Here is a 23,575-nt window from a genome sequence, read left to right on the forward strand (position 1 = left end):
GATATTCAAGCATTCAGTCTCCTGGGAGAAACTTTCCCAAGAGTGTTTTAACTCTGGCTGTTTTAGGGTTTTTCTACCTTACTGGATATTTTTGCTCTGGGAGAAAAAGCTTGAATGGCTGCATACTTTTTTGTTTTTTATCAGGTAAATGGTGATTCTCCTGGTGGAAACTGAATGTCTGTTTTGGTCTCTATCTGTTCTTTGATGGAAGCAGTTGCTGATTACAAACCTTTTTGATACAGGTTTTAGGGAGAAATGTTAATCGTAACATAGTGATACTTGGAAGCTTGAAATACCTTTTAGGTATGCAGCGTAATCTTTTCCTGAAATATATACCAAAGGCTATGTTATAATGTCATCCCCCCCTGCCCCCGCCCCCAACTCCTCCCACCAACTTCAGAATGAATTAAATTGGCTCTTCTTGGATGGAATGAAAAGCCATCCAGGAAGAGCACACACCAACTGCTGAAACGTCCTTAGCCTGACAAAGGGTTTTTGAACCCGAGAGCTTGCTTAATAATTTTTTCCAACTATTTAAGTTGGTCTAATAAAAGATATCAGATTCACCCAAAGAACTTTGCCTCAAATTGGTTCTTACACTTTTGCTAACATCACAAATTTTATATTTTTAGGATATTGTGAAGGGAAATGATGTACCTATTCCTAAAGCTGCTAGAAGAGGGAGAAAAAGAAAGGTAATAGTATGCATAATTTATCTTCCTCGTATTGTAGGTGTGTTTTTTTTTTATTGATCTTTGACTTTTATTGCTTTACTGGAATCAAGTAAATCTTAATTTGCATAGCAATGTATATGCAAGTCAATTTGCTTTTTGGAAAACAATACAAGTATTGGTGAATTCCATAATCTAGAAATGTTGCTTTCACTGAAAGTTTACTTAAAAATCTTATGCCCAAATTTAAGTGATTGTGATTAGATTGAGGAAGTGTTTTCAGGATGATTAGTATGCAGGAAATGTAGAGCAGAGGAGGTAAATGATGGCTGACTTGTTTTTTATCTGTGCTTTGTTTTCTTGTATTGGTGAGCACCTGTAAGTAGACCGGGTGAGTTGAGTATTTTCTAAGGATTGCAAATGGGAGTCCAAAATACAAGATTCTCAGTTTTTGTTTGTAAATGTTGACATGTCTCTCCCTTTCCTCTGAAGCTTTTTTCCTTCCATTCAGTTATTTTATTGATCTGCAAGCAGTTGCTGTTTCTTCAACCCGTTTCCTAAATCAGTCAGTCTTGCTTTTAACATTCTGTTGAAAATGTTCTTTTAAATATTTATTTTGGATTTATCGTTATTCTGTGGAAAAGGCATGTTTGTCATTTGTTTCGGGAAGTACAAGGATGAAAGTGGTTATCTTCAGTATTATACATTAGTTAATTGAAATAAATATTATAAAAAATTGTCATTGTTAAAATTTGAAAGAGATGACAACTGACAAGGGAAACCAAATAAATGGATATAAGCAATGATAATTATTTATGAGACTAGCAAGGAGATGCTCCCAAATTATGTCACCAGAGGTTCTTTTTTTATGAGCTGTAGAGTGACATGGGCTAAATAACACACAATTAAACTGTAAAATTAAAATGGTGAAAAGTTATTAAGTAATTTATAACATCAACTAAATTGAAAATGATGTAAATATATATAATGATAAAAGCATAACACCTTTAAATTTGTAAGCAAATACTAAGAACATTCAGCGTTCAGGTAAAGTAGTCATAAAATCTGGAAGGACTAACAGCTCTTTAAAAAAAAGATATTCTAAAGCTAAACATAACACTGAAGCTTGATAACAGTACAGAAAAAAAGTCTCTTCAATGCATATGAACACAGTTTTAAATACTCATTTTAATTTGTGCGGTACACAAACTTATTCTGTTTGGCAAGATACGAAAATCCTATACTACAGCTCGGTATCAAGAATTAAATAAAGCAGGGTTGACAACCTATAGCCAGCAGGCACAATCTGGGCTGTGGAGCCATTGGATCCAGCCATGAAGCTGGGGCCTCATAGCAGGGAGCTTTACCCATGCTGCACCACAGCCAAGCAAGATCTGGGTCTTAATACCAGCCCACTTTTGACCTCAGCTGAACCATTCTTCCTTCCTTCTGAAAACACGGCTGATCATTGAAATAATGTTGGGTTTTTTTGTTTTGTTTTTTTCCTCTCCAAAGCAACTAGCAGCACAGGTTTGGGGGGAGGATAGCTCAGAAACTGAAAGTATGTCCTGCGCACAGAGGCATACAGTAGAACTGCAGGATACTTGCAGACAGGTAAATGTTAGACGGCCGTTAGGATGGTAGTGACTGAATTATAAGGGTTATTTCAGCATCTTTAAGTACCTGTGCACTTTTGTTGGCAAGGGTGGTGCATGTTATCCAGTTACAAGCAAACCAAGGGCATAAAGGAGTATAACTGTCCCAACTCCTACTCATGGTCCCTGCCTGAACTTTGGAAGTATCCACGTTGTTTGACACTGTCATTTCCAAGTGTTAGTTTCTATAAATAGTTAAGTCTGGTGTAAAGAGACAATGACACTTTATTCACTGACGGAGCTTGTTTCTCTTGAAGCCCTGAGGTGTTTCTCTGACAGTTTTGTGACAATAAAGGAATCCTGTCTTCAAACACTATCCTTCTTGTGGGGCTGTTACGCCTGTAAGCAGTAGGCATGCTGAATGCCTTGTGAGAGGAAAAAAGTGAATGAAAGTGCCATGTTTAGAAAATTTTCATGAATAGCGCTCGCATCTTGAGAGGCACAACTTAAGGAATATGTCAGAAAAAGGTTGCCAGGAACTTTTTTCCAACTACTCAGTTGGTCTCATAAAAGTACCGCATCTACCCAAAGAACTTTGCCTACCTCAGAAAAATCTATCAAACTACACTCAACTGAAAGATCAGATTTAACCTTGCTTAGAAATACTCGTTGCTTAGAAATACTCGTTTCATTCCTTTTACCCCAATAAAGGGGACAAAGGCTCAAGTATCACCAAAAGGATCACTTTTTCCCTTCAAGTAGGACTTCTCCAAAAGTACTCAAGCCTTCTGTCTTTTTGGTACCTAAAGTTGTTCGGACTTCAGGCCACAAAAAAAAAAAAAAATCCTCAGAACGCATAAAGATGAACCCCTTGGAATAAAAGTATGAGCTATATTCAGCATTCCCTACTACTTGGCTGGGCTGTGAGCTTTTGAAATACTGTCAAGACCAGTCGATCGTGGTAATGACAATTCTGATGAAGTTGGAACCAACAACCCTAAAGCCTCACGTCAGAGGTGTGCAACCTGTAGCTTGTATGGAGCCACTGAATGTGAACTACTGAGCTGGGGGACTCATGGCAGGGGCTTTGCCCACACCATAGCTGGCTGGCAGAAACTTTTCTTTTGCTGTGCCTCAGCCAGGCAGCAGGGAGAGGCAGCAGCAGCTGGCTCTTAGTATTGGCCCACAACCAGAAAATGTTGCCAACTGCTGTCCTATGTAATAGCCAAGGATTTTCTATCATATAGTACTAGACGCTTTAAGTTTTACATGACCTGGTACACACCTTCCTATCCTCAGTACTAACTAAATCATAAACTTTGGTGCCAGTTTGGTGCCAATATTAGTAGTCTTTGGTACCAGCCTCTTCACATTTAACAGTACCGAGCCTCCAATGAACATTGTCAGCCTAGTATTGGCTTTGGTGTAAAGGCTTCTGATCATTTAGGCCCAGCTTCCCCATGATCTTGAGCTATCACACCTGAACCTGATCCCTGGTGAATGTGACTGCCCCAGTTCTCTGCAACCAGACTGTGCGCTGAGAATGCCACTCAACCCTTTTAAGCACATCTGATGCCTCACGCTTGCAAGCATTCCTTGACATAGCCTCAGTCTGTTCCAGCAAGCCTCATGTTTGCTGCTCTCTCTCATTCTTCTGGCTCCTGACTCAGCTTTGTCTCTTCCTGATCCTGACTTCAGATCTCTGGAACTTGGCACTAGCTTCTTGACCCCTGGTTTCTGATCTTGGCTTTCTTCTCAGGTTCTCTCTCTCAGGTTCTCCCTTTTAGTTTTTCTGGAACTTGGCCCCTGTATTCTCAGCCCCTCCAACCCAAACCTTGACCTGATGCTCCAGTAATCTGTGCCACCCACACTTTGCTGACCCCATGGCTAGTCCTAGTGGCATACCTCAGGCCCTGCCTCCTATGTCCTGGCTTGAAGCCCACATCCAGGTTTATTCACTTCTGTGACTCATATCAAGTACCTAGATTGTCTTAGACTACACATGCACTTCTTCAGAGTCTAGAAGTAAAGTTTCTGTTGGATTGTGTTCTGACCTTTTTGCTGTCCAGGTATTTCGGGACATCACCTCTGGTGATTTAATGGATCATAGATTTAATCGGGGGCTTTTTGTTTAGGTTCTTGGGTTTTTTGTTCCCAGAGTGCCTTGGCCCCAGCTGCATTACTGATTCTTACTATGGCAGAGCCACATGACAGGCAGCCCTCACACAGCCACTATGGGGTAGGGGCAGCAACCATCTTGCCTACAGCCCTTTGAGTGGGCAGTGTCATTCCTTCCCCCCCCCAAACCGTGCCAGACTGCCACAGCATGCTGAAGAGTCCTGGCTCCCTCTGAGGAACGAGTGTTTTCTTTTCTGTAAGTCCCTGTTCTCTTCTCTCTCTCCCCCTCCCCCCCCCCGGTGGATTTCATGGACATTGCCTGGATTTTGCAGAATCTGCAAATTTGGTAGGTCTTCAACGATAGCAATACAAAATGATGTTATTACAAATCCTAAGAACAAGGAAATAAGTACTTTAAATTGACCAATTTGTAAAATTTAAACATCTTTATGTACTGAACTGTAGACAAAAAGAATATCCGTCTACTTGATTCTAACACAATCACTGCAATCTGTCTCTAGCTCTAACTTTTATGCCTCATAGAATGAAAAGAGAGACACTTAAGTCTTGTTACCTAATTCAAAACCTTAATCAGTAAGGACTTGTTGTAAATTCTTTTCCTTTTTACTGGGTGTCTTTTTAAATGATGATTATGGTACCTGGCTATATTAAGAGTTCGGCTCCCCTGGAAACTAGTAAATATTTTCACACACACAATATCTCAACAATTGCCATTTTGTTTCTTTAGCATCTTCTTAACAGATTTATTTATTTATTTATTTAATTAAGATAACTTCCCATAAGTGTGACTTCAACAAACCTAGCAGAAATAATCACTTCTCTCTCTGACAGAGAAGCTTAGCTTATAGTAGTTTTAATATCTCCATAAAGTTCTACAACATATATGAATTTCATGTTATTACATTTCATAGTGTGCTAATTCACTGACATACTTTATGATTTTTTTGATGATGATGATTCTTTAGATTCTGATGTTTAGAATCTGTAAAGGTTCTAAAAGGTTTTTTTTTAAAATAAGGTGAAAACAGAAGTTGAAACATGACTCAGTCTTAGTTTCAGGATTTCAGCTGAAGTTTCAAAGTTAAGGGAAGGCTGATGGCCTGTCTTCCTTTCACACAAGGCATTTATTGTTGCAAAAAAAAAAAGAAATACAGGTTCCAGACTAGTATAATCCTGAGAGCTAATTACAAGAAAGACACTAAATTAAAACCTTTGTAGCATCATTGGGTTCAATATTAACCTCCCCACCAGCTTTTTCTTACCAATATAACACCACCACAATTTTCATAATCAACTCTTTCTCCACCCCCACCGCCATCCTCCTTGTCCCTTGCCTCCTAAAAAGTATTTTTAAGGCATTACTATGTCTTTTTAAAGGGGCAGGTCCATAGATTGTGGAAACAGAAATGTCTTTATCTGAGGCTGAAAAGCCTGGTGTTTGAGGGCGTAGTAAGATGCTGTTACGTATTGTGACCAAAACAGCACCCCAAGAGCCTAAGTGGATAAGAAGTGAAGTTAAGTGGTGGGGAGTCAGAAGAAGATTTTCTTACAAGCTTAGATTTCCACCCCCCACCCCCATCCCTATTTTCATTCACTTGTTTTTGAACCAATAAAAAACATTGAATGGATAGCACTACCAACTTATTTTCAGTAGGATTAATGGAAACAACTTTTTTGATGCTCATTCAAGAGCATTTCTGATAGGAAAGGGAACTAGTTTTCACCAGTGGTGGTTCTAAGAAGGATGACTTAAACATATGCAAAGCTTCTAGGCTAGGGGTGAACAAAATACAGCCTATGGAGGGACTTTGTCCCTTGGACCCACCTGGCCCAGGTGCCATCTGGCCCGTGGCACATCCTGCCACTGCCAGGTATACAACAGAGCTGGGACAGCTCCACAGCTGGACTCTATTTCTAGGCAGCCCAGGTGATGGAAGCTCCTTGCTGCTGCTGGCCCCAGCCCCGTGGAAACTGGCAGGGACCCACACTCACAGCCCTGGCCCCGGCCTTAATCTCTTCTGCACCCACTCCCGATTCACCCTGGCCAGACTGGACCAGCTCTAGACCAGTTGGGACCCATGAGCACAACCCTGGCCCTGAACTGCCCCGCGCCTGCTCTGGACTTGCCTGCCCATGATAAGCAGCAGTGTTGGCTGGGCAGAAGCTGCTGCTGGGTGCAGAGGAAAAGCGGTCATCTCCCCTCTTGCTGCTGCCAGGCACTTCTTGTTGCAGCCACCTGGGGCCCATGCCTGGGCAGCCCTGCAGTTCCTCTTCACTGCTGTCATCATCACCACCAGGGCTGCCTCTGGGCTGCTCAGTGGGGTGGCAGTGGCAGCAGAGAGGAGCTGCAGGCTCTGGGAGGCTGCAGCAAGAAGGGCCTGGCAGGACAAGTGGGAGGCAACCGATTTCCCCCCCCCCATGCACAGCAGCACCTTCTGTCTAGCTGCCCTCGTTGCCACTGCTGCTTATCATGGGTGGGTGGGTCTGGAGCAGGTGCAGGGCAGCCTGGGGCCAGGGTCAGGCTTGCATGTGCAGGTCCCAGCTGGTCTGGAGCTGGTTCACTCTGGCCAGTGCCAGGGCTCTGCTCTCAGCTGCTTTTGGGTGCTGATGACGATGGCAGGGAGAAGCTGCAGAGGGAGTGGGTGGGAGGTTCTGACCAGGCCACAGAAACTGACCAGAACTGCCTATGTGGCCCACTGGGCCCAAATAATTGCCCACCCCTGATCTAGGCCTATGGAGAACAGAAAGATCTCAGATTTCTTTTTCAGCAAGTGAAAATCTTGTCCCTATGTAAGTTTTCCCCAGACACCAGCTGTTCCTGCATTTTGTATCATTGTGCGTCTATTATTAATTCTCCCCTGTCTTTTAGCCTCCCTTGCATGCTGTATTTTCTTACTAGTCTGATACTAATAGGTGTCGTATCTATGACTTTCCAGTTTGTAGAGGACTTGGACAGGAAACAATGTACAGTATGTAAATATACTTTTAACTACTCAAATCTCTCAGCTGCTTCATGTAGTTTTAGGAGTAGTTTTTTGAAGATCTGAATCGCCCCCAGATATTCTGAGACCTTGATTTCTAGTCTGGTTGTCCAAAGAAAGGTTTCACAATCTGTAGTTCTTTCGAAACTCTTGGTATTTGGCCTCCAAGAACTCCAGTTACTTGTATAAGATAGTGACTGAATGAGGAAATTTTGTCTTTGTAAGACTGCACCTCTCTGTAGACACAATTTACTTCTTGGTACAGTAGTAGAATTTCTAGAAATTGGGAATCGGCTTATATTCTGAACTGCTAAGAGTGCAAATCTCATTCAGGACAAGGCAGATAGCTATTGTATGAATCTTGTTGGAACTTCTTCTTTGAATTTATAAGCAGTTAAGAGGTTTGCTTCTGCATTTGACATTCCCAATGGATTTGATAGCTGTGAGTTGAAACAAGGGAAATTCTGTTCTCTTTGGAGCAGGATTCTTTGTCTGGTGTTTATCCCATGGACTTCTTACAATAGGGATTGGTGTATGGTGCTTTCAAAGACTTTGTTCCTTGTTAAAAGACAGTATCTTTTGCAAGGAGTTTGTGTTTTATATCAAATCTTTGACAAAACAACCTGTAAAAATAGCGTCCTTCAGGTCAACTGATTAAACATATGATGTGAATAGGATGCATAAGAATAAAGACTGTATCATTAAGTCTTCAAGAATTTAAGAGAATTGTTATAGTTTAGCCACTAAAGCCACCTCTACATGTGCAGGTAAAGGTAAGGCGAGGTCTAATGTGTGATCCATATAATTGCACCTCCTGCCATGCTGCATGTGCATGGCAGAAGGTGTGACTGTGGGATCATGCATTAGATCCAGTCGCTCTGTATTACCAGTATAGGGGGAGCCTGATCTTGGGGCCCCCCTGCCTCGGCAAGGAACAGGCTCCCATGGCCGGGAGCCCACTTGGCTGAGGGGTCTTCCAAGCGTGAGGGCCACATGCAGCTGGGACCCGGAGTTCTGCACATGATGGGGCTCTCGTTCCCAGCTGCCCATGTGAACCCTGAGGTTTTGTTGGATCTCCGAGCCTTGGGCTTCATAGCAGCAATGATCCTTCGGGTCCAAGGGCTTCAGGTACCCCCGAACCTTGGGGATCGTGGCTGCTGTGATCCTCTGGGCCTGAGTGCGTCATGCTGGGCGTGGTGCACCCTTGTGACTGGGAGGCCTGTCAGCTGATGGGTCTCCCAGCCATAAGGGAGAACCTGTTACAACTGCCAATTAAAGGTCAATAGCAAATTTCTATCATGTTTACACATTTTTGAGGTCTAACTTCATAGCTGGTTGGAGCTTTTATGGTATGATAGCTACTTTGCATGTGTAGCTGGTTTAAATGTAATTAATTAATTATGTAATTAACCAGTTGATTGTGTGGTACCTATAACATGTAGAGGGGGCCTTAGTCTCTGCTAAAGATAAATATTAATTAGGCATCTTTGGAAGTTCTCTTTCTGGGAATTTTTTTCCCCTGGTATCTTTTCAAACTCCTGTTCTTGGTTTGGAACCTAAGATGCTTTGTCTCCTTTTAATGAGTATCCATACCCTAGAATTTGTGGACTTCCTGAGCAAATCTTGAAACTATCCTCAAATATATTCTGAAAACTTGATCTTTAATGGTGTCCTTGAAAATACAAGGAACAGTGTCTCTATCAAGAATATAGTGGAGTTCTGTGTAGATGAGCGCTAATTGGAAGTTTCAAGTGTTTCGGTTGAAATTCAGTTCTAGCCTTTTTTTTTCTTCTATTCTCAGTTTTTCCAGTTTTTTAAAGCAGCTTTTTTAAGAGGGCCATCTGAAGACTAGTTAAATAGTGTGATATCAGGTAATATCTGAACCCTCTATAAATATATGTTGAGTGATGTTTCCTGTGCTTCCTGATAAAATGTTTTCCTGTTAGTGGTTACACTGGCAAAAAGAGTTAGAAATTTGGGAGACTATCCATCTAGGGTTCTTTTATGCAATTTCTTCTAGTGAGGCACTTTTCAGGACTTTACCAGAAGGTTCTAGAGACATAATTGGTTCTTAAAAGAGTTTCCCCTACAGATGTTATATTGTTAAGTTGGAGAGATTTATATTTCTTTAAAGAAGCATGTCTGTTCAGAAGATAAACAGTAGTAACCCAGTTGTAATAGATCATAGGGCACTAGGTACCCAGTTCAGATAGTAACTAAATTTTATTTTTTTACGTAAGTGCTGAAAGAATTGCAAGAATTAATATTGTGAATCATCCTTCTGATTTCTCTTGTTGGGGTAATTTATTGCTCTTAATGTAACTTGGGTTGGGCATGTATGTTATGGCGTGTTTGTGTGTTTTTAAAAGAATAAAATATAAAAATGGTTTGTGTGGTATGTTAGTGCCAAAAGGGTAAAGTAATTGTATTTAAATGTAGCCTAAGTTACTAAAACTTCCATTTTTTTGAAAAGATAGAAGAAAAAGATTTTTATCCTAACTCATGCAATTTGTATGCTGTATAATAGGCTGAAAAACAAGCAGAAACTGAAGAGACTACAACAATGGTAACACCTGCAGCAGTGGCAGCAACATCCACAGTGACTGTGGCTCCAAAAGTAAGCCCTAAAAGAGGAAGACCAGCAGGTAACTTTTTTCATACATCTGACTTAAAATATGGGGGGAGAGGGGCAAATAGAAATTGAGAGGATTTGTGCACAATCAGAAGTATTATACAACATTTGATACAGTGCTTAAGGCAAACTTGAAGTCCAAAACAATGTAGTGTTGGGCTGAGATATTCAACACACAAAAGGACTTAAACTTATTTTGTGCTGTAGTATCTGAAGTATAGATCCCTTGTATCCTGATAAGTCACCTGCAGTATGCTGGTGATATTAAAGCTGAAGGCAAGGTAGATAATGCACCTTGGTAAACTAACTAACCCAAGTTCACTTCATCAGATGCTGTGAAGCAGAGATTAAAGCTACCACAGAACTTCCTGGTCTGTTAAGCATCCAATAAGAGTCAAGTATTTCTATGGAGCATGGCTTAACAAAGGTTTATATTTTTCACAAGGGCTTTAAAACTGATACTGAAATCAAAGGGCATTTCTACAGGTAACAAAGGAAAGAGCAGGGGAAGAAAAGAGCATTCTATAACCTGGTTATTTAAAGCCCTCCTGCATGAAGGAGATGCCTATGGAGGTGCCATTTAGAGCAGAACCAGTGCATCTGTGACACCAGAAAAGGTTGTGCAGTAAACCCAAGAGTTAACTGTGACTGAAGTTACATCAGTTGACTAATACCCACATGTGTCATTATATAGGGCAGCAAGAAAAATACTGCTGTGGGCATAAAAGATTCTGAAACGTGTATTTTAATAATACTTGTTAATAATATCTGAGATTTATTTTATTTTGCATTAAAACCAACAAGGCTGTATTATGCTGGAAACTAGGAACATTTTTTATTCTTAATTTATACCATTTAAGATAATTAAGTAAAAAAAAAAAAAAAAAAAAAAAGAATGAGCATTCTTGAGTCATCAGTTGCATTGACACAAGATAAAATAAATCTATGATTAAAGGTTTCTAGAGACAAAACCAAATCATAGGTGTGTGGAGTCAAAAGAAATATAAATAAGATTAAAAAAAGGTGATCTATAAAAAATCATAGCCATATAGAGGCTTTCACACATTAATCCAGTTATATTTTACATAACATTTGAACACCTTCCAGGAGCACATTCGTCAGCATGACTAATATCAGTCATGTTTGTTCTCATCTCTCTTTCTTCCCTGGCTACCTGGTGTTCATTGAAGTATTTCTTGGGGTTTGTTTGTTTTGGACTGTCATGCGTGCATTTTTTATATCTTTAGTAGATAAGGCAAGATCAAAAAATGTACCTTGAACCTGGAGAGAGATGCAATAATCCTGGGTTCCTGTGGGAGTTTATATTGCAGTCTTTTGGCCACCTTTTGTTTCCCACACAAATGAGCTTTATCTTTTTATAGAGGCCATAGTTTCTACTCTGAGACAGTTCCATTCTCCCTGCTGTTTATCAAAATAGACATATTTACCATTTTTAATTTTCTTTAAAGAAATCCTCCAACCCCATATTGTTCCCCATAGCTCCTATACCCCCTACAGTATCTTACATCTTAGGTATTCCAAAGCAAATGTGTTCTTCTAGGAACAATCTGCAAATTTGGATAATTTGAAAAATATTGCTGCTAATTGTGCATTGAGGGTGGGAGTTAGTATAGCAGGGCTTAATTTATAGCTACTTTATTTTACTTGCTTTTTAGGGTGGACTATAATTATTATGCAAATATTCTTGTTGAGCAAAATCTCGTTAAAAATCACAGGTTAAAATTATGTTGAAAAATGATTCTTGCAGCAGTTATATATGACTGCACTAGCCTGTGATCTGAGAAATGGATAGTTCATTACTCTGATTCACTTCTATCCATCCAGCAGGCATGATAAAAACAAAACTATTTTTCAAAGCGCAACTATAGCTTAACTAATCTTACACCAGGTTGTTTTTGTTTTTGACATGACAGCTAGGAAGAAATGGAAGTTGTACTGAACTTCAACCTAAGTCATTCACAGTTCCTTCTAGTAAAACATAACTTCCTATTTTATTACTTTAAAGAGATGGGCAAAATATTTTGAACACCTGGAAGGCATTATATTTGAAGTGCATTATTTATACAGAGTAGTAGCAGGAGGTACCTAAGCAACATGCTTCTAACACTCCCTGGAGAATCTATTGCTAGGTAACGTGCAGAATCCCCTAGTGGTACTGTAGCATGTGCATCTGTTGCGTAGCAGTTCTTCTTGCTGACATTATCAGTACTTCAAACATTGGGTAGCATGTTTCCTAACAACATGTCCACCGGGAACAGCAGGCCAGTATCTCCTGCCAATGGAGACATGTTTTGCCATTTTGGAGAGGAGTGTCTCATGTAAAATGTGCCTATGGTACAGTATTTTAAGGGTATGAATACTAGAAAAGTAGTGAAATTATTTAGCATATCATAATGGAAGTAAGACAATGTTATGTTGTCTGTATTTCTCAAAGTACTTGCTCCTGACAGTGATATCCAATAATTTTGTGAAAGATCACTTTCTTTGGGATTTTGGATTCTGTAATACAGGACATATAAAACTCATACTAGCAAGTATACTATTCAGAACAGTTGTGTTCTTCCTGGAAATGACCTGGATAATTTAAGTAATTTTCACTAAATTTCTGATTCTGTTATTCTCTAGCTGTTCCATAATTAAAATAATAGACAGACAGCAACAGGAGATGGGTCACTCTTAAAGCGCACAGAGAAAAAGCAATGGGAATCACTGCATTTAAGCCTTTACAAACCTGTTAAAATGTTACTGAGATGTTAATTTTTTTAAAGGAATTCTGTTTATAATTTAATACAGGAGACCCTCCCCATTTGCAGATTTGCAATTCGCAGTTTCGAATATTCGCGGTGCATTGCACCAACCCACACTCTCTCCCCGCACAGCGTGATGACACTTTGTTACTGCGCTCTGGTGATACTTTTTACATTCAGTACATTGCAGTATTTCAGCATTAATCTGTTCCCTTAATCATGGCACCTGAAAGAAAAGTGATTGATAGTGCAGCAAGAATCCCGCCTGTTTATCCTAGCCTGTTATCCATACAGCACAGTATTTGCGGATTTCCCCATTCACAGAGATCTCTAGAATGTATCCCCCGCAAATGGCAAGGGTCTCTTGTACCTTCTTCATGTGTAAGTTATAGTTTGAATTTTTATGATAATGAAGGCAGGCAGGCATTTTGACTAGCTTTCAGCACTGGCTGTAGACTAACCTGGTCTTTCTATACATTAGCTACAGAAACAAAGGTTCCAAAACCAAGAGGCAGACCCAAACTGGTGAAAACACTGTGTCCTCCAGAGAGTGACATGTGAGTTGGCTTATATAAAATCTCTTTGCATATTTTTAAAGCAAATGATTGTTTTACATGAGTTAATATAAATGTTGTTGAGTTCCTACCCAAAGTTTGTTATGCATGTTACCTTGCTTCAGGAGATGAAGCAAAGGACTGTAAGGATGATGTGACAGCTTAAACTCCTGGATAATAAAAACATTAAGACCTTTTCTTCTGTCCCTAATTTGCAGAAGTTATGCAGACATTTTTCTTATTTGTCCCTGTATATATTCGTAACAGATGCCTACATTTATGATGAAAGAGAGAGAAGGACTACCCAACAAAAAAACTATTAGCTTACTGAAGAGCCTTTTATATCTGCTTTACAAAAGGTCTGCCATTCCCCCCACCACAAAAAAGAAATCTAACAAGCTGACATCAGTAGAACCCTAACACTTTTAAAAGGCTAGGGACAGACATTCAAAAAGCCTGAGCCTGAACTGATTCAATCTTTGCAGGTTATTCTAACCTGGCTAGATTGAATCACTTTGCAACTGCATAGATGTTCTCTCTGGACTGAGGAAATTCAGGCACATGCCTGCAGTGGCTTAGGCTAGAAGCAGGGGGGTGCTAGAGCGATCCTCTCTTCCTTTGCACAGGGCTGAGCTGAGGTGGGGAGAGGGTGTGGCCAGGCCCCAGCAGAACACTCTGAGGGAGGCCTACCTGCACCATCCCAGACTTTTCCCTGCTCAAGTGGCAGGAGTGTTGCCAGACCCTAGCCCCATCTTAGCACTCTGAGGCAAGGCGGGGTGGGGTGTGCAGTGTATGCATGTGTTGATGATATGGAGCTTTTCAATCTCCCCCCTGCTTCATCATACTGTCTGCAGCAAACTGACGGGGGAGCAAGCCAGCAGGGGGCTGAAAACAGTATTACCTCATCAGCAAAACAATAAATAGCCTCTCTCCATTACATCAAACTCTTCTTAAACAGCTTACCTGTTGACTAGCTCCAAAATGCCCTAAGTGGTCACTGTTCTGTCTGCCTGCCCCTGTGAAATCGAAGACATTCACGCACACAGGCACCTCGGTATTAACTAGCTAGCATACCACATGCTTAGGAGCTGGGGTCCCTGCTGTGGGAGATGGGAGGGAGTGGGGGATTTCCTGCTTGACTAGTGAGGCGGGGGTTAGGGCAGGGGGAAGCCAGCAGACCCTAATGTGCCTGCAAGTCTCTGCCAGAGCTTTGGCCAGGGAGCAGAAGGGGGGGCCAGCCCTGCTGTGGAGCAGGGAGCCCTGCCCAGTCCAAAGAGCATGCTGGGATGCTGGGGGTGTCTGCTTTATCTTAAACCAGCAAGAGATCTGGGACCGACATTGCAAAAACCGGTTTGAGCCAAATCAGTTAAGTGTAATACTGTATTCAACTAAGTTTATCTCAGACTGGTTTCAACCATTTTCAAACTGGCTTATGTGCACTGAACATCAGTTCTGTTACAGGTTTAAACCAGTTTCTGATCACTTAAACTGGTTTGTGTGTAATGTCTGTCCCTAGCCTTCATGTTTGTAAAGCTTACTTTTCCCTGTCTTGTGGCTTCTGTAATCTTCTCAATCATCCTGGTGTTTGAAAGAATGAATCAATTGTTCATATATTTGAAACTTGATCTTTGTGATATGCAGCTGTATAAGAAATGAGCCTTAAATCTTTCTAGTGTAACTAATTTAATATTAGTAGTGGTGACCCAAACCCTGGTCCTGTAAACACCTTTGCATGTGACTAAGCATGTGAGCAGTTCCATTGAAGCTGCTTATTGGAATGTTTAAAATTAGCTATATATATATAGTTTGCAGGGTTGGAGACCAGGTTCTTAAAAATAAGAAGCCTGTATTTCTGAGGCCTCAATCCTCCAAACACTAGAGCATATGATTAAACCCTTTTAGACTAGCTTAAAATGAGGATTATGAAGTTTAGGTATGGCCTATATATAATTGACTAAAATTTTCTTAAACTTTTTAGAGTTCATGAGGAAGATAAGGCCAAGAAAAAAGGACCAGAAGAAAAACCAAAAAAGCATGTGAAAAAAGATGAGGAGAGTCAAAAGGAAGAAGACAAACCAAGGAAGGACCTTGATAAAAAGGAAGGAAAAAAGGAGGCTGAGCCAAAAAGGAAGAATGCTGCCAAAGTGGGCTCTGCGTCAGCTTCCGATTCTGAGGAGGAAGGAGAAGAGCAGGAAGGTGATAAGGTGTGTGTTCTCATTAATGTATATCTGGACTTTTATTTTCTGTTAGCTTTTGTTATAAAAGCTTCTTCAGAAAACATTAAGACTTTTGTGATTATTTGGAGAGGACAGAAGTAGTGTGTGGCTATCTAATCACGTTCTAATCTAATCACATAGATTCTGTTGCTTCAGCTTTGGGAGTTTGTGGCCCATTCTTACTTCTGGAGAAAGGAAAGTGAAGGAAAATACTAGTCAGATTTCACAATTCTAACACATGCACAAGAATCTCATAGCCCACAGTGGTTGGTTAGGGTTAATTGTGTGGGAATTCCGGGTTCAAATATTTCTGCTGAGTGGAACAATGCTGTAGGTCTAAAATTTATGGCAGGTAGGTTTAACTATTAATATTCTTGATTTGCAGTAGTCTAAAGACTCCTTCTCTCTCCCCACTCCATTCCTAAACTCTGTTAAATGAAACAGAAGAAAAAAGGAGGAAGAAATTTTCAGGGAGCTCATAGAAGAAATGTGTTAAAAAGCCAACATGAGCGAGAAGTAGGAGAAAGAAAGCGCAAGCAAGAAGAGCAGATGGAAACTGAACCGTGAGTATAATTCTTTGTTGGCTGTGCAAACTTGTAGCAGTAATTGTAAGATTAATAAAATGAGACGCAAAATCTGAGAGAGAATTCCTTTTCAAATAGTTTGCAATTATATCTGCTAGTGGTTCCCCCCTCCCCCCCTTCTTCCTAGTGGTATTGTTTTTTCTAATATTTACATGAACAGAGGGTCAATTTTCATAATTCAGTAGATGAGATAACAAGTGTGATTTTGGGGGAGGATGGGAGAAAATACAATGATGCTTGTTATATTTTTTGGATTCCCTTTTCCAGTGACTTAGGCTTCCTAACATAAGCACAAAGTTGACAGATTCTGTTTAAAAATGTAGATACTAAGGATTCTTCCCATATTCAAGCCTGCTCTTGTGAAGAAAGAACTAATTCTGTCCAATAAAACTGTTCCGGACTTTCATCTGGAATATATATGAGGCTGAGAGGGCTGGGTCCCATTAACTCCGTGACTGGAATTCTCGTCAGGTTGTGGAATGCATAGGGTCCCCTGGAAAACATTTCCTTCTCTGTCTGGCAGCTGGAGTCCACACCGTCAGACAGAACAAGGAAAAGGTTCTGCCTTATGCTACTCTGGCTCTGCAAAGCCAATTGAGTGATTTCAAGAGCACTCTACACTCAGAAGAGAATTATCACAAACAAGCCAAGCATCCGCATGGAGAGAAGATACTGACAGAAACTTGGGGGGGTGGGGACAGTAGAAAGAAATCTGCCCTATTCTGGAGAGCAATTCCAGGAATGGGTGAAGAAGGAGCCACCAGGAGATCATGATGTACCCAGCCCCACAATTAGTGGGAGGGAGAAAGAAGGGGAGAACAAGGTAACAACTCTGGGAGAACAGCTAAGAAAACGGTCCCTCCCTCAACATGTAATGACAACATTTAACACACGCCCTCTCTCTGCTAACTTTTCCACACCCATTAACAGAAACCCGGCCTTTTTGTTGTTCTCCTCAGACCTTTCCTCTTTTCTTCTACCACTCCTTCCCTAGAGCCCTAAACTAATTTCTCTTCCTGGCTAGCTGCCAAATGGTAAGCATCTCCTGCCTTACCGTTTCTTCGCAACTGCTTTAATGTATTATGTAAATTCTGTAGTATATCTTTTATTTCTGCAACAAATTTGTAGTGTATTGCTTTGGTTATACTAATGTCTATATAAAAAAAAGCCTCTTCCTTTTGAAACGGGTGTCTAATTTGCTTCATATCTCTGAGGAACTAAGCCCAGGTGCACTTGAGTAATTATAGAGAGAAGCTGTTGGTTGCAGTATTGGGATACAGCATATCATGGACTGTAATGACCAGTGTTGATGCTAAAGCTAATATAAGATATATATTCATATATTTTCTGTCTACACTGTCTTTCTGTAAGGTTCTCAGCCAGTTGAATGAAAATAAGATGACTTGTTCTTCGTCAGTTTATCTTAATCTCTAATAAGATGCCCCTTTTATATCATTAGTATTAGCCATTTTTATCTGAGCCAAACAGACATTGTTGCTATTTCTTCTTAGGGGGTCTGTATAATTGATAACAAGAAGAAATCCTAAGGACTAAGAAATCCATGACTCCATAGTTTTATAGATTATGAAAGGAAAGTGTAGGACGTGATGAGCATGAAAGGGGAAGGACTGACTTATTTTCTATGTCTTCTAACATCTATTGTATTGAAAGCTTCAAAAGCAGTCCAGTATATGAATTACAAAACATGCCCCTAAAGCCTGCTGGGGCTTGCCAAGCAAAGTGAGAACTGAATGTGACATACTGGAGATTTTTGATAAGCAGTGGTTTGTCATAGTTACTGAACATGTAGTGGAGTATCAAACTTTAGTTTTGCTTCAGTCTAAGATTTCATAACTTTAGTGATTTTTTTTTTCTTCCCCCCTCCCCCCACCCAAAGAGGGAGAGCCAGGAGATTTGAAAAATAATAAATAAATAGGCTAAAACCCTTACTCTTCTTTACCCTTCTGTCCTTAAAATTAAAATGCAGTTTGATTTTGATATACAATTGATTTTACAATTTTGGTTTTTAATATACAATATAACTAGTAGGATACTTAAGAATTTACTTTGTTTTGTAGATATCTTTACTTCATTACTGTTGTATTGCACTGTTTTGTGGTGTGTGGGTTTTGGGAGGTTTTGTTTTGGGTTTTTTGGCTATATGATCACTTTTTCCCAAATTCCTATGCATAACTGAGGTGGAATCATTTACCACTTTCAAAGCGTACTAGTCATTAAAATGGTCTTACAGTTAAAGATTCTGCATGCACAAATGTTTCATAGGTTACAGCTCTTTTTTCTGTAGAATAAATAAAGAATAAAATTTAGAAATATATATTTATTTCCTTGACTTTTGTTTGTTTCCATTTGCTCTGAAAACACTAACTTCTGTTGATAGCAAACCTGTTGTCTGGCCAGATACCCTTTTCCATTTGCCAGTAGCATATCCAGCATATTATTTTCCAGAATATAATTCAGCACATGTGAATTAAAGGACTGACTACTTCATTTGCCTTTACCTTCTGTTATGGGAAAGCAAGTTCATCGTTTTTATCAGGCATTATATTTGACAAAAATAGACTACAATTAAGTGACTACAATCCTCTGAAGTTTTATATTTGACAAAAATGGACTACAATCTTCTGCCTACAGGATCTTCTTCAAATAAAATGTAACCATTAGTTATACAAGATCAGGGCTTGCCTTTTCCCTTTTGCTAATGTTTCACTAAAGCATCTCTAAAACACATCTCATTAAAAGATGTTTTACATACAGCTTTTAAAAGATGTCAATTGTTGTAAAATCTTTAACATTTTTGATAGGCAGAGTAAAGAGGAAGGCAAGAAACCAGAAGTTAAGAAGATGGAGAAGAAGCGAGGTTAGTTTGAAGAAGCTGTTCAGACTTTTTTTTTTTTTTAAACCTAATTTTAAAACACAAATTGTGTCTTTTATATCATCAGCGAGGAGTCTTTGGATCATAAGTCAAGGATACCCGTGCTGTGACTGCTTCCTGCGATTGCAGATGCAGAGCCAGCATGTATGGTTTGAAGTAACTTCCTTCAGCAGTGCAAACAGCACTTCTAATGCACTTTTCTCGGCTGTTGTCATCCCAGCTTTTGATAGTATTTCAGCTGGACAGCAGTGAACAGAATCTTTCTCCTAAAGGAACCAAAGGTTCTAGTTCTCTGCACTCTGAATAGGACTGCTATAGGTGTTACTTGGTCCCCCTTGTTGTCTCGTAATAGCAGAAAAGGTCAAGAGGTGCTTAGCTTTTTAAAGTAATCCTCTACTGAAAACACTTAACTCTGCCAGAAGAAGGGCCTCCTATTCCAGACAGTTGATATAGCCTCTGCATCTTCATACACCAGCCCAGACTTTTAATGAAACTTTTGCAGGGCAGGTCACTCCCTTTTACATCTCTGTGCTATTTAATACTATTGTCTTTGGAACTGGGTTGGCCCTGGGAACAATCCAGATCACCTTTTTTTTTTTTAATGCCATCCTTCTTTACTCTTTTCCCCTTAGTAGCTTTTCTTTCTTTGTCTCCATTATTTTTAGTGGAAGGCTCAGGATCCACAGTGGAGAAGCAGCTGCCCTAGTTCTTTTGGAACTGAGTCTTTCAGTTAGTCACTCCTTTGAGCAGCCCTTTGAGTGCTTCTGTATAGTAGCCTGCTCAGGATGTATTAATAGGAATGAGTGAAGCGTTGCTGTTTTGGAGACCTTTTTTCAATCTGAACCAGGAGAAGATTGACAGGTTGTGACAAATCTGAGCATCAGTGTTTGCAGGGTGGGAGCTTTTGCCTAAATGCATCTGGCCAGATACTTTTTTTTCAGTTCCCAGTATGCTATTTTCCAAAATAATTCAGCATGTGAATTTAAAGGACTGACTACTTCCATTTGCCTTTACTTTCTGTTATGGGAAAACAAGTGCATTGTATTTTACCAGATGTTATATTTGACAAAACTGGACTACAATTAAGTGAGAAGTGACTGCTAAGTTTCTAGGAACCCAGCTAACAACACTTAGAAAAGCCTTCAGATAGGGATCTAAATGTTTATCTTTTGCTTCTAATCCTGGGGTTAATGATCATATTCCAAATCCAGAGTAACAGTTGGCTATAGCTATGAAAAACTGAAAGCTTATTTCTGTCTCCTACCATAGCATATGCTGAAAAGAGATGGCTTCATAGCTTGTCAACTACTGTCTAATTTTTTAACAATAACAACAGTGTTGGTGAACCAGTCCCTTTTTAAATGCTCCAGAATGCTTATGAGCAAAATAGTATGTTTTGTATGGGTAGCTACTATAGACTGCTTAGCCACAACTCTTTTTAAAAAACCTTTTCTATGCCAGGAAATCAAGTTTGTAGAATTTTTTGGGGGTAGCATTCTGGTTCAATGGATCAAACAGTCAAAATATTATTTTTAATCTTACAGAAACATCAATGGATTCTCGGCTTCAAAGGATACATGCAGAAATTAAAAATTCACTCAAAATTGATAATCTTGTGAGTATGCTGTGTTAGTTGGTGTACATGCATAGTGCCTTTAGCTAATATGTTTTGGAATGTATAGTTGAGATCTGATCCTGTGGGTGTTTTGAAAGGGGAAAGAATTCCTGCTGTTTACAGAGTGACCATTCTACTTGAATGAGAGCACTATAGACATACAAAGAGCCCTTGGGTTAGCATCTGTTTAAAAAAAAAAATCCAAAACAACAAGACTTTTCAAACTGGGTTCTAAAACGTTATTTTACTTTTCACCATTTTATCAGTTGTTTAAAATTGTTCGCTCATCTTGGACAAAGAAAATAGACATTTTGAACATGCACGTTTCTTATGTACACGATTTCTAGAAGTGGTGTATTTGCATATGACTAAAACCTCACAACATCAAGCTATGTAGGGGACTGCTTAAATTCTATTATTTTCCTAACATTGCCAGTCTTCAAGTTTAATTAATGATGAACATACAAGTATGTTCTGTTTTTGTTTTAAAAATAACCAAACTTGTTTTCTGATTAATCATGAGCACCTGGATGGACTTTGTGTGCGCTTGTTTGGAGAAACTTCCTGAAATGTACAGAAATGAGACAGAAATTGTGGATTTTCTCTCTTGGTTACAGTTTAGGATTGAGGGAAGGATACTTTTCCATCTGCTTCCTTATTGGATGTGTTGTTCTCGGTCTGCCTCTCTCCTGCCATTATGTGATATCCTAACACAGGGGTGGGTGGAAAGGTGGATCTGGCCAGCAGCTGGACTCCATTTCCCAGGAGCCCCTGCCTACATGGCTCGGGATGGTCTCCATGGAGACCCCAGCTGCTGTGCTGTGATAGCATAAGGCTGAGGTTGTCATGGAGACCAGCTTCAGCTGCATTGGCAGGCTGCAAGGCGGGGAGCTGCTGGTATCTTGTGGCAGGGGCAACTTGGTCAAATTGTGGCTCTACCCTGGCCCCAGACCAAGCTGCCCCACTGCAAGATCCCAGTGGCTCTTGAGCAGCCCCCTCCCCTGCCCTGCCCTGCCAGTGCAGCTGGGGCTGGCCTCCATGGCAACCCCGGCCTTGTGCTACCACAGTGTCTCCATTGAGACTGGCCCCAAGCCATGCAGGCAGAGGCTCCTGGGAAATGGAGTCTGGCTGCTGGCCAGATCCAGCCCATGGGCTGGACTTTGCCCACCCCTGTTCTAACAGCAGTGAAGAAGCGAATTGTTAGGGTGCAGTTGGCTGGTGGGTGGGGGGAAGGAAGGAATGGGACACTGTTTTTAGGTCGCTGCTTGCCTAATTGCTTGTGTTGCCATTTCTCCACCCATCATATGGGAAATGGTGTAAGGAAACTTGACCGTCTGCTCCTCATGCCTCTGTCCCTTGTGCTGTTTCTAGAACCAAAAAGCAGCAGACATCTCAGCAGCCCCTGATGGTGGCAGCCTGAACTGTAGCTCAGTACTTCGGAGTTCATTCTGGCATCTACTGGCTGAAGCCAGACCTACAGCACCATCCTTCATCAATTAGGAATCCTGATCTGTCAAATGTTGTTAGGCATCAGTCCCAGAACTCACGCACAGAAAATGTCCAAGAGCTGGTAACACTGAAATCCAAAAATGAGGTTTAATTGTCATTAAGATTTAAAAAAAAAACCAAAAAAAACCCCTTACTACTATTTTTTAAAATTTTATTTATTTTTAATTTTTTAATTTTTTTAAGTTTATTTTTATTTATATGATCCTCAGTTTTATCTAAATACAGTATTGCTCTACTGGCCTGGCCTTATTGCTCTACATCAATTAAACAAAATTTAAAATTGAGTGAATTTGTATTAGTGGCTTAAAACTAAAAGATATTAGCAGTAGTGGGGAGTCTTTCTTATGGATTTGTAGTGGTTACACAGTATACCAAGTATGTCAAACTTCCCCCTCCCTCCTTCCTAACCTGCCCCCTGCCAGATCCAGATATGGTAGCAAAGCAAATGGAGGCAGTGGGAGTTAATGCAGCCATTGCTCACCCCCCACCTCCAGCACATGTTGCCACATGAGACACCATAATTTTGACATCTCTGCAGTATGCAGTCATAACAAGAAAAAAATTGGTTGCAGGGTAGAAGCACACCATTCATCCAGGATGTCCCAACTGATCATGCTTTATCATTAAGCAAACATAAAGTGTTAGTCCCAACTCTTTCCTTGCTGCCTTCCTTAAGTTAAATCTTGGCAATTAATAACATCCATGTATATGTGATTGAGATCCAGTTTGGTTGGAGATACCTAGGAAGCAGCTTGTTGAAGGAGAAGAATAGTGAGGGCAAGAGGAGGACTGTAGTAGGATTTTTTTCACCTTGAAAGTTGGTGTTAGAACTTGGCATACATGGATATGTGGATCTTACTGATTTTAACCATGATATTAAATGATATCAAAAGTATCTGAGGAAGAGGGAAGAAAGGGCTGAGGAAGAGGGCTTCTCTGGTGAAGTCTTGGGGATAGCTGAACTTGTGGAGTAACCTTAAGCCCTGTATTTTTACCTTGGGTATTAAAAATGGGAACTCACAGAAGTAGCAGAAAGTGCAAAGTGAGTTTTATTTTTAGTATTTTCTTTGTACCAAGCCATGTGTAACTTTAGCATGGTTTACAGAAGAGAACTTAGGTTTGACACTTTGAACCAACTGCTGTGTGTTGAAACCAAATGCTGAAGTGTTTGAGTTAAACTTAATTACTGTATGTCTCTTCTATGAAAATATGAAGAAGCACTGTTTCTTTGGTATATGGTAAGAATGAGTTGAGTTGTCCAGTGTTCTCATCTATAGATCTGGGTGTGTTGATCATTTTCACGTGCTACTAAGGTTTTCTAGCTGCCAGTATTTTTTTTAGTCTGAACGCATATTTTTACACTGATAATCAAGTCTTGATTCCCTTTCATTTCCTCCCCCCCCCCCCCCCCACACTCA

The 23,575-nt window shown here is 40.2% G+C and overlaps 2 protein-coding genes across 5 annotated transcripts in view; one reads left to right on the forward strand and one right to left on the reverse strand.

Moving 5' to 3' along the window:
* Positions 1-23,575, forward strand: part of PSIP1 (PC4 and SFRS1 interacting protein 1) — a 49,398-nt gene that overhangs the window by 16,966 nt on the left and 8,857 nt on the right. For 2 of the 4 annotated variants that reach the window (XM_006021336.3, XM_006021338.3), the window contains 7 exons: positions 633-695; positions 9,914-10,031; positions 13,268-13,343; positions 15,319-15,544; positions 16,001-16,119; positions 18,963-19,018; positions 20,578-20,648. In XM_006021336.3, the coding sequence (XP_006021398.1) occupies positions 633-695; positions 9,914-10,031; positions 13,268-13,343; positions 15,319-15,544; positions 16,001-16,119; positions 18,963-19,018; positions 20,578-20,648 (729 nt within the window). The other 2 variants (XM_014518837.2, XM_025201260.1) reach the window with 2 other exon arrangements.
* The window catches only part of SNAPC3 (small nuclear RNA activating complex polypeptide 3), a 50,394-nt gene continuing 47,476 nt past the window's right edge, over positions 20,658-23,575 (reverse strand). Inside the window, exon 9 of the mRNA XM_025201265.1 lies at positions 20,658-22,224. Coding sequence (XP_025057050.1) covers positions 22,179-22,224 — 46 coding nt within the window. The 3' untranslated portion in view covers positions 20,658-22,178. The remainder of the gene's footprint in view (positions 22,225-23,575) is intronic.

The sequence above is a fragment of the Alligator sinensis genome, unplaced genomic scaffold (genome assembly GCF_000455745.1).
Source record: "Alligator sinensis unplaced genomic scaffold, ASM45574v1 scaffold917_1, whole genome shotgun sequence".
NCBI lineage: Eukaryota > Metazoa > Chordata > Crocodylia > Alligatoridae > Alligator > Alligator sinensis.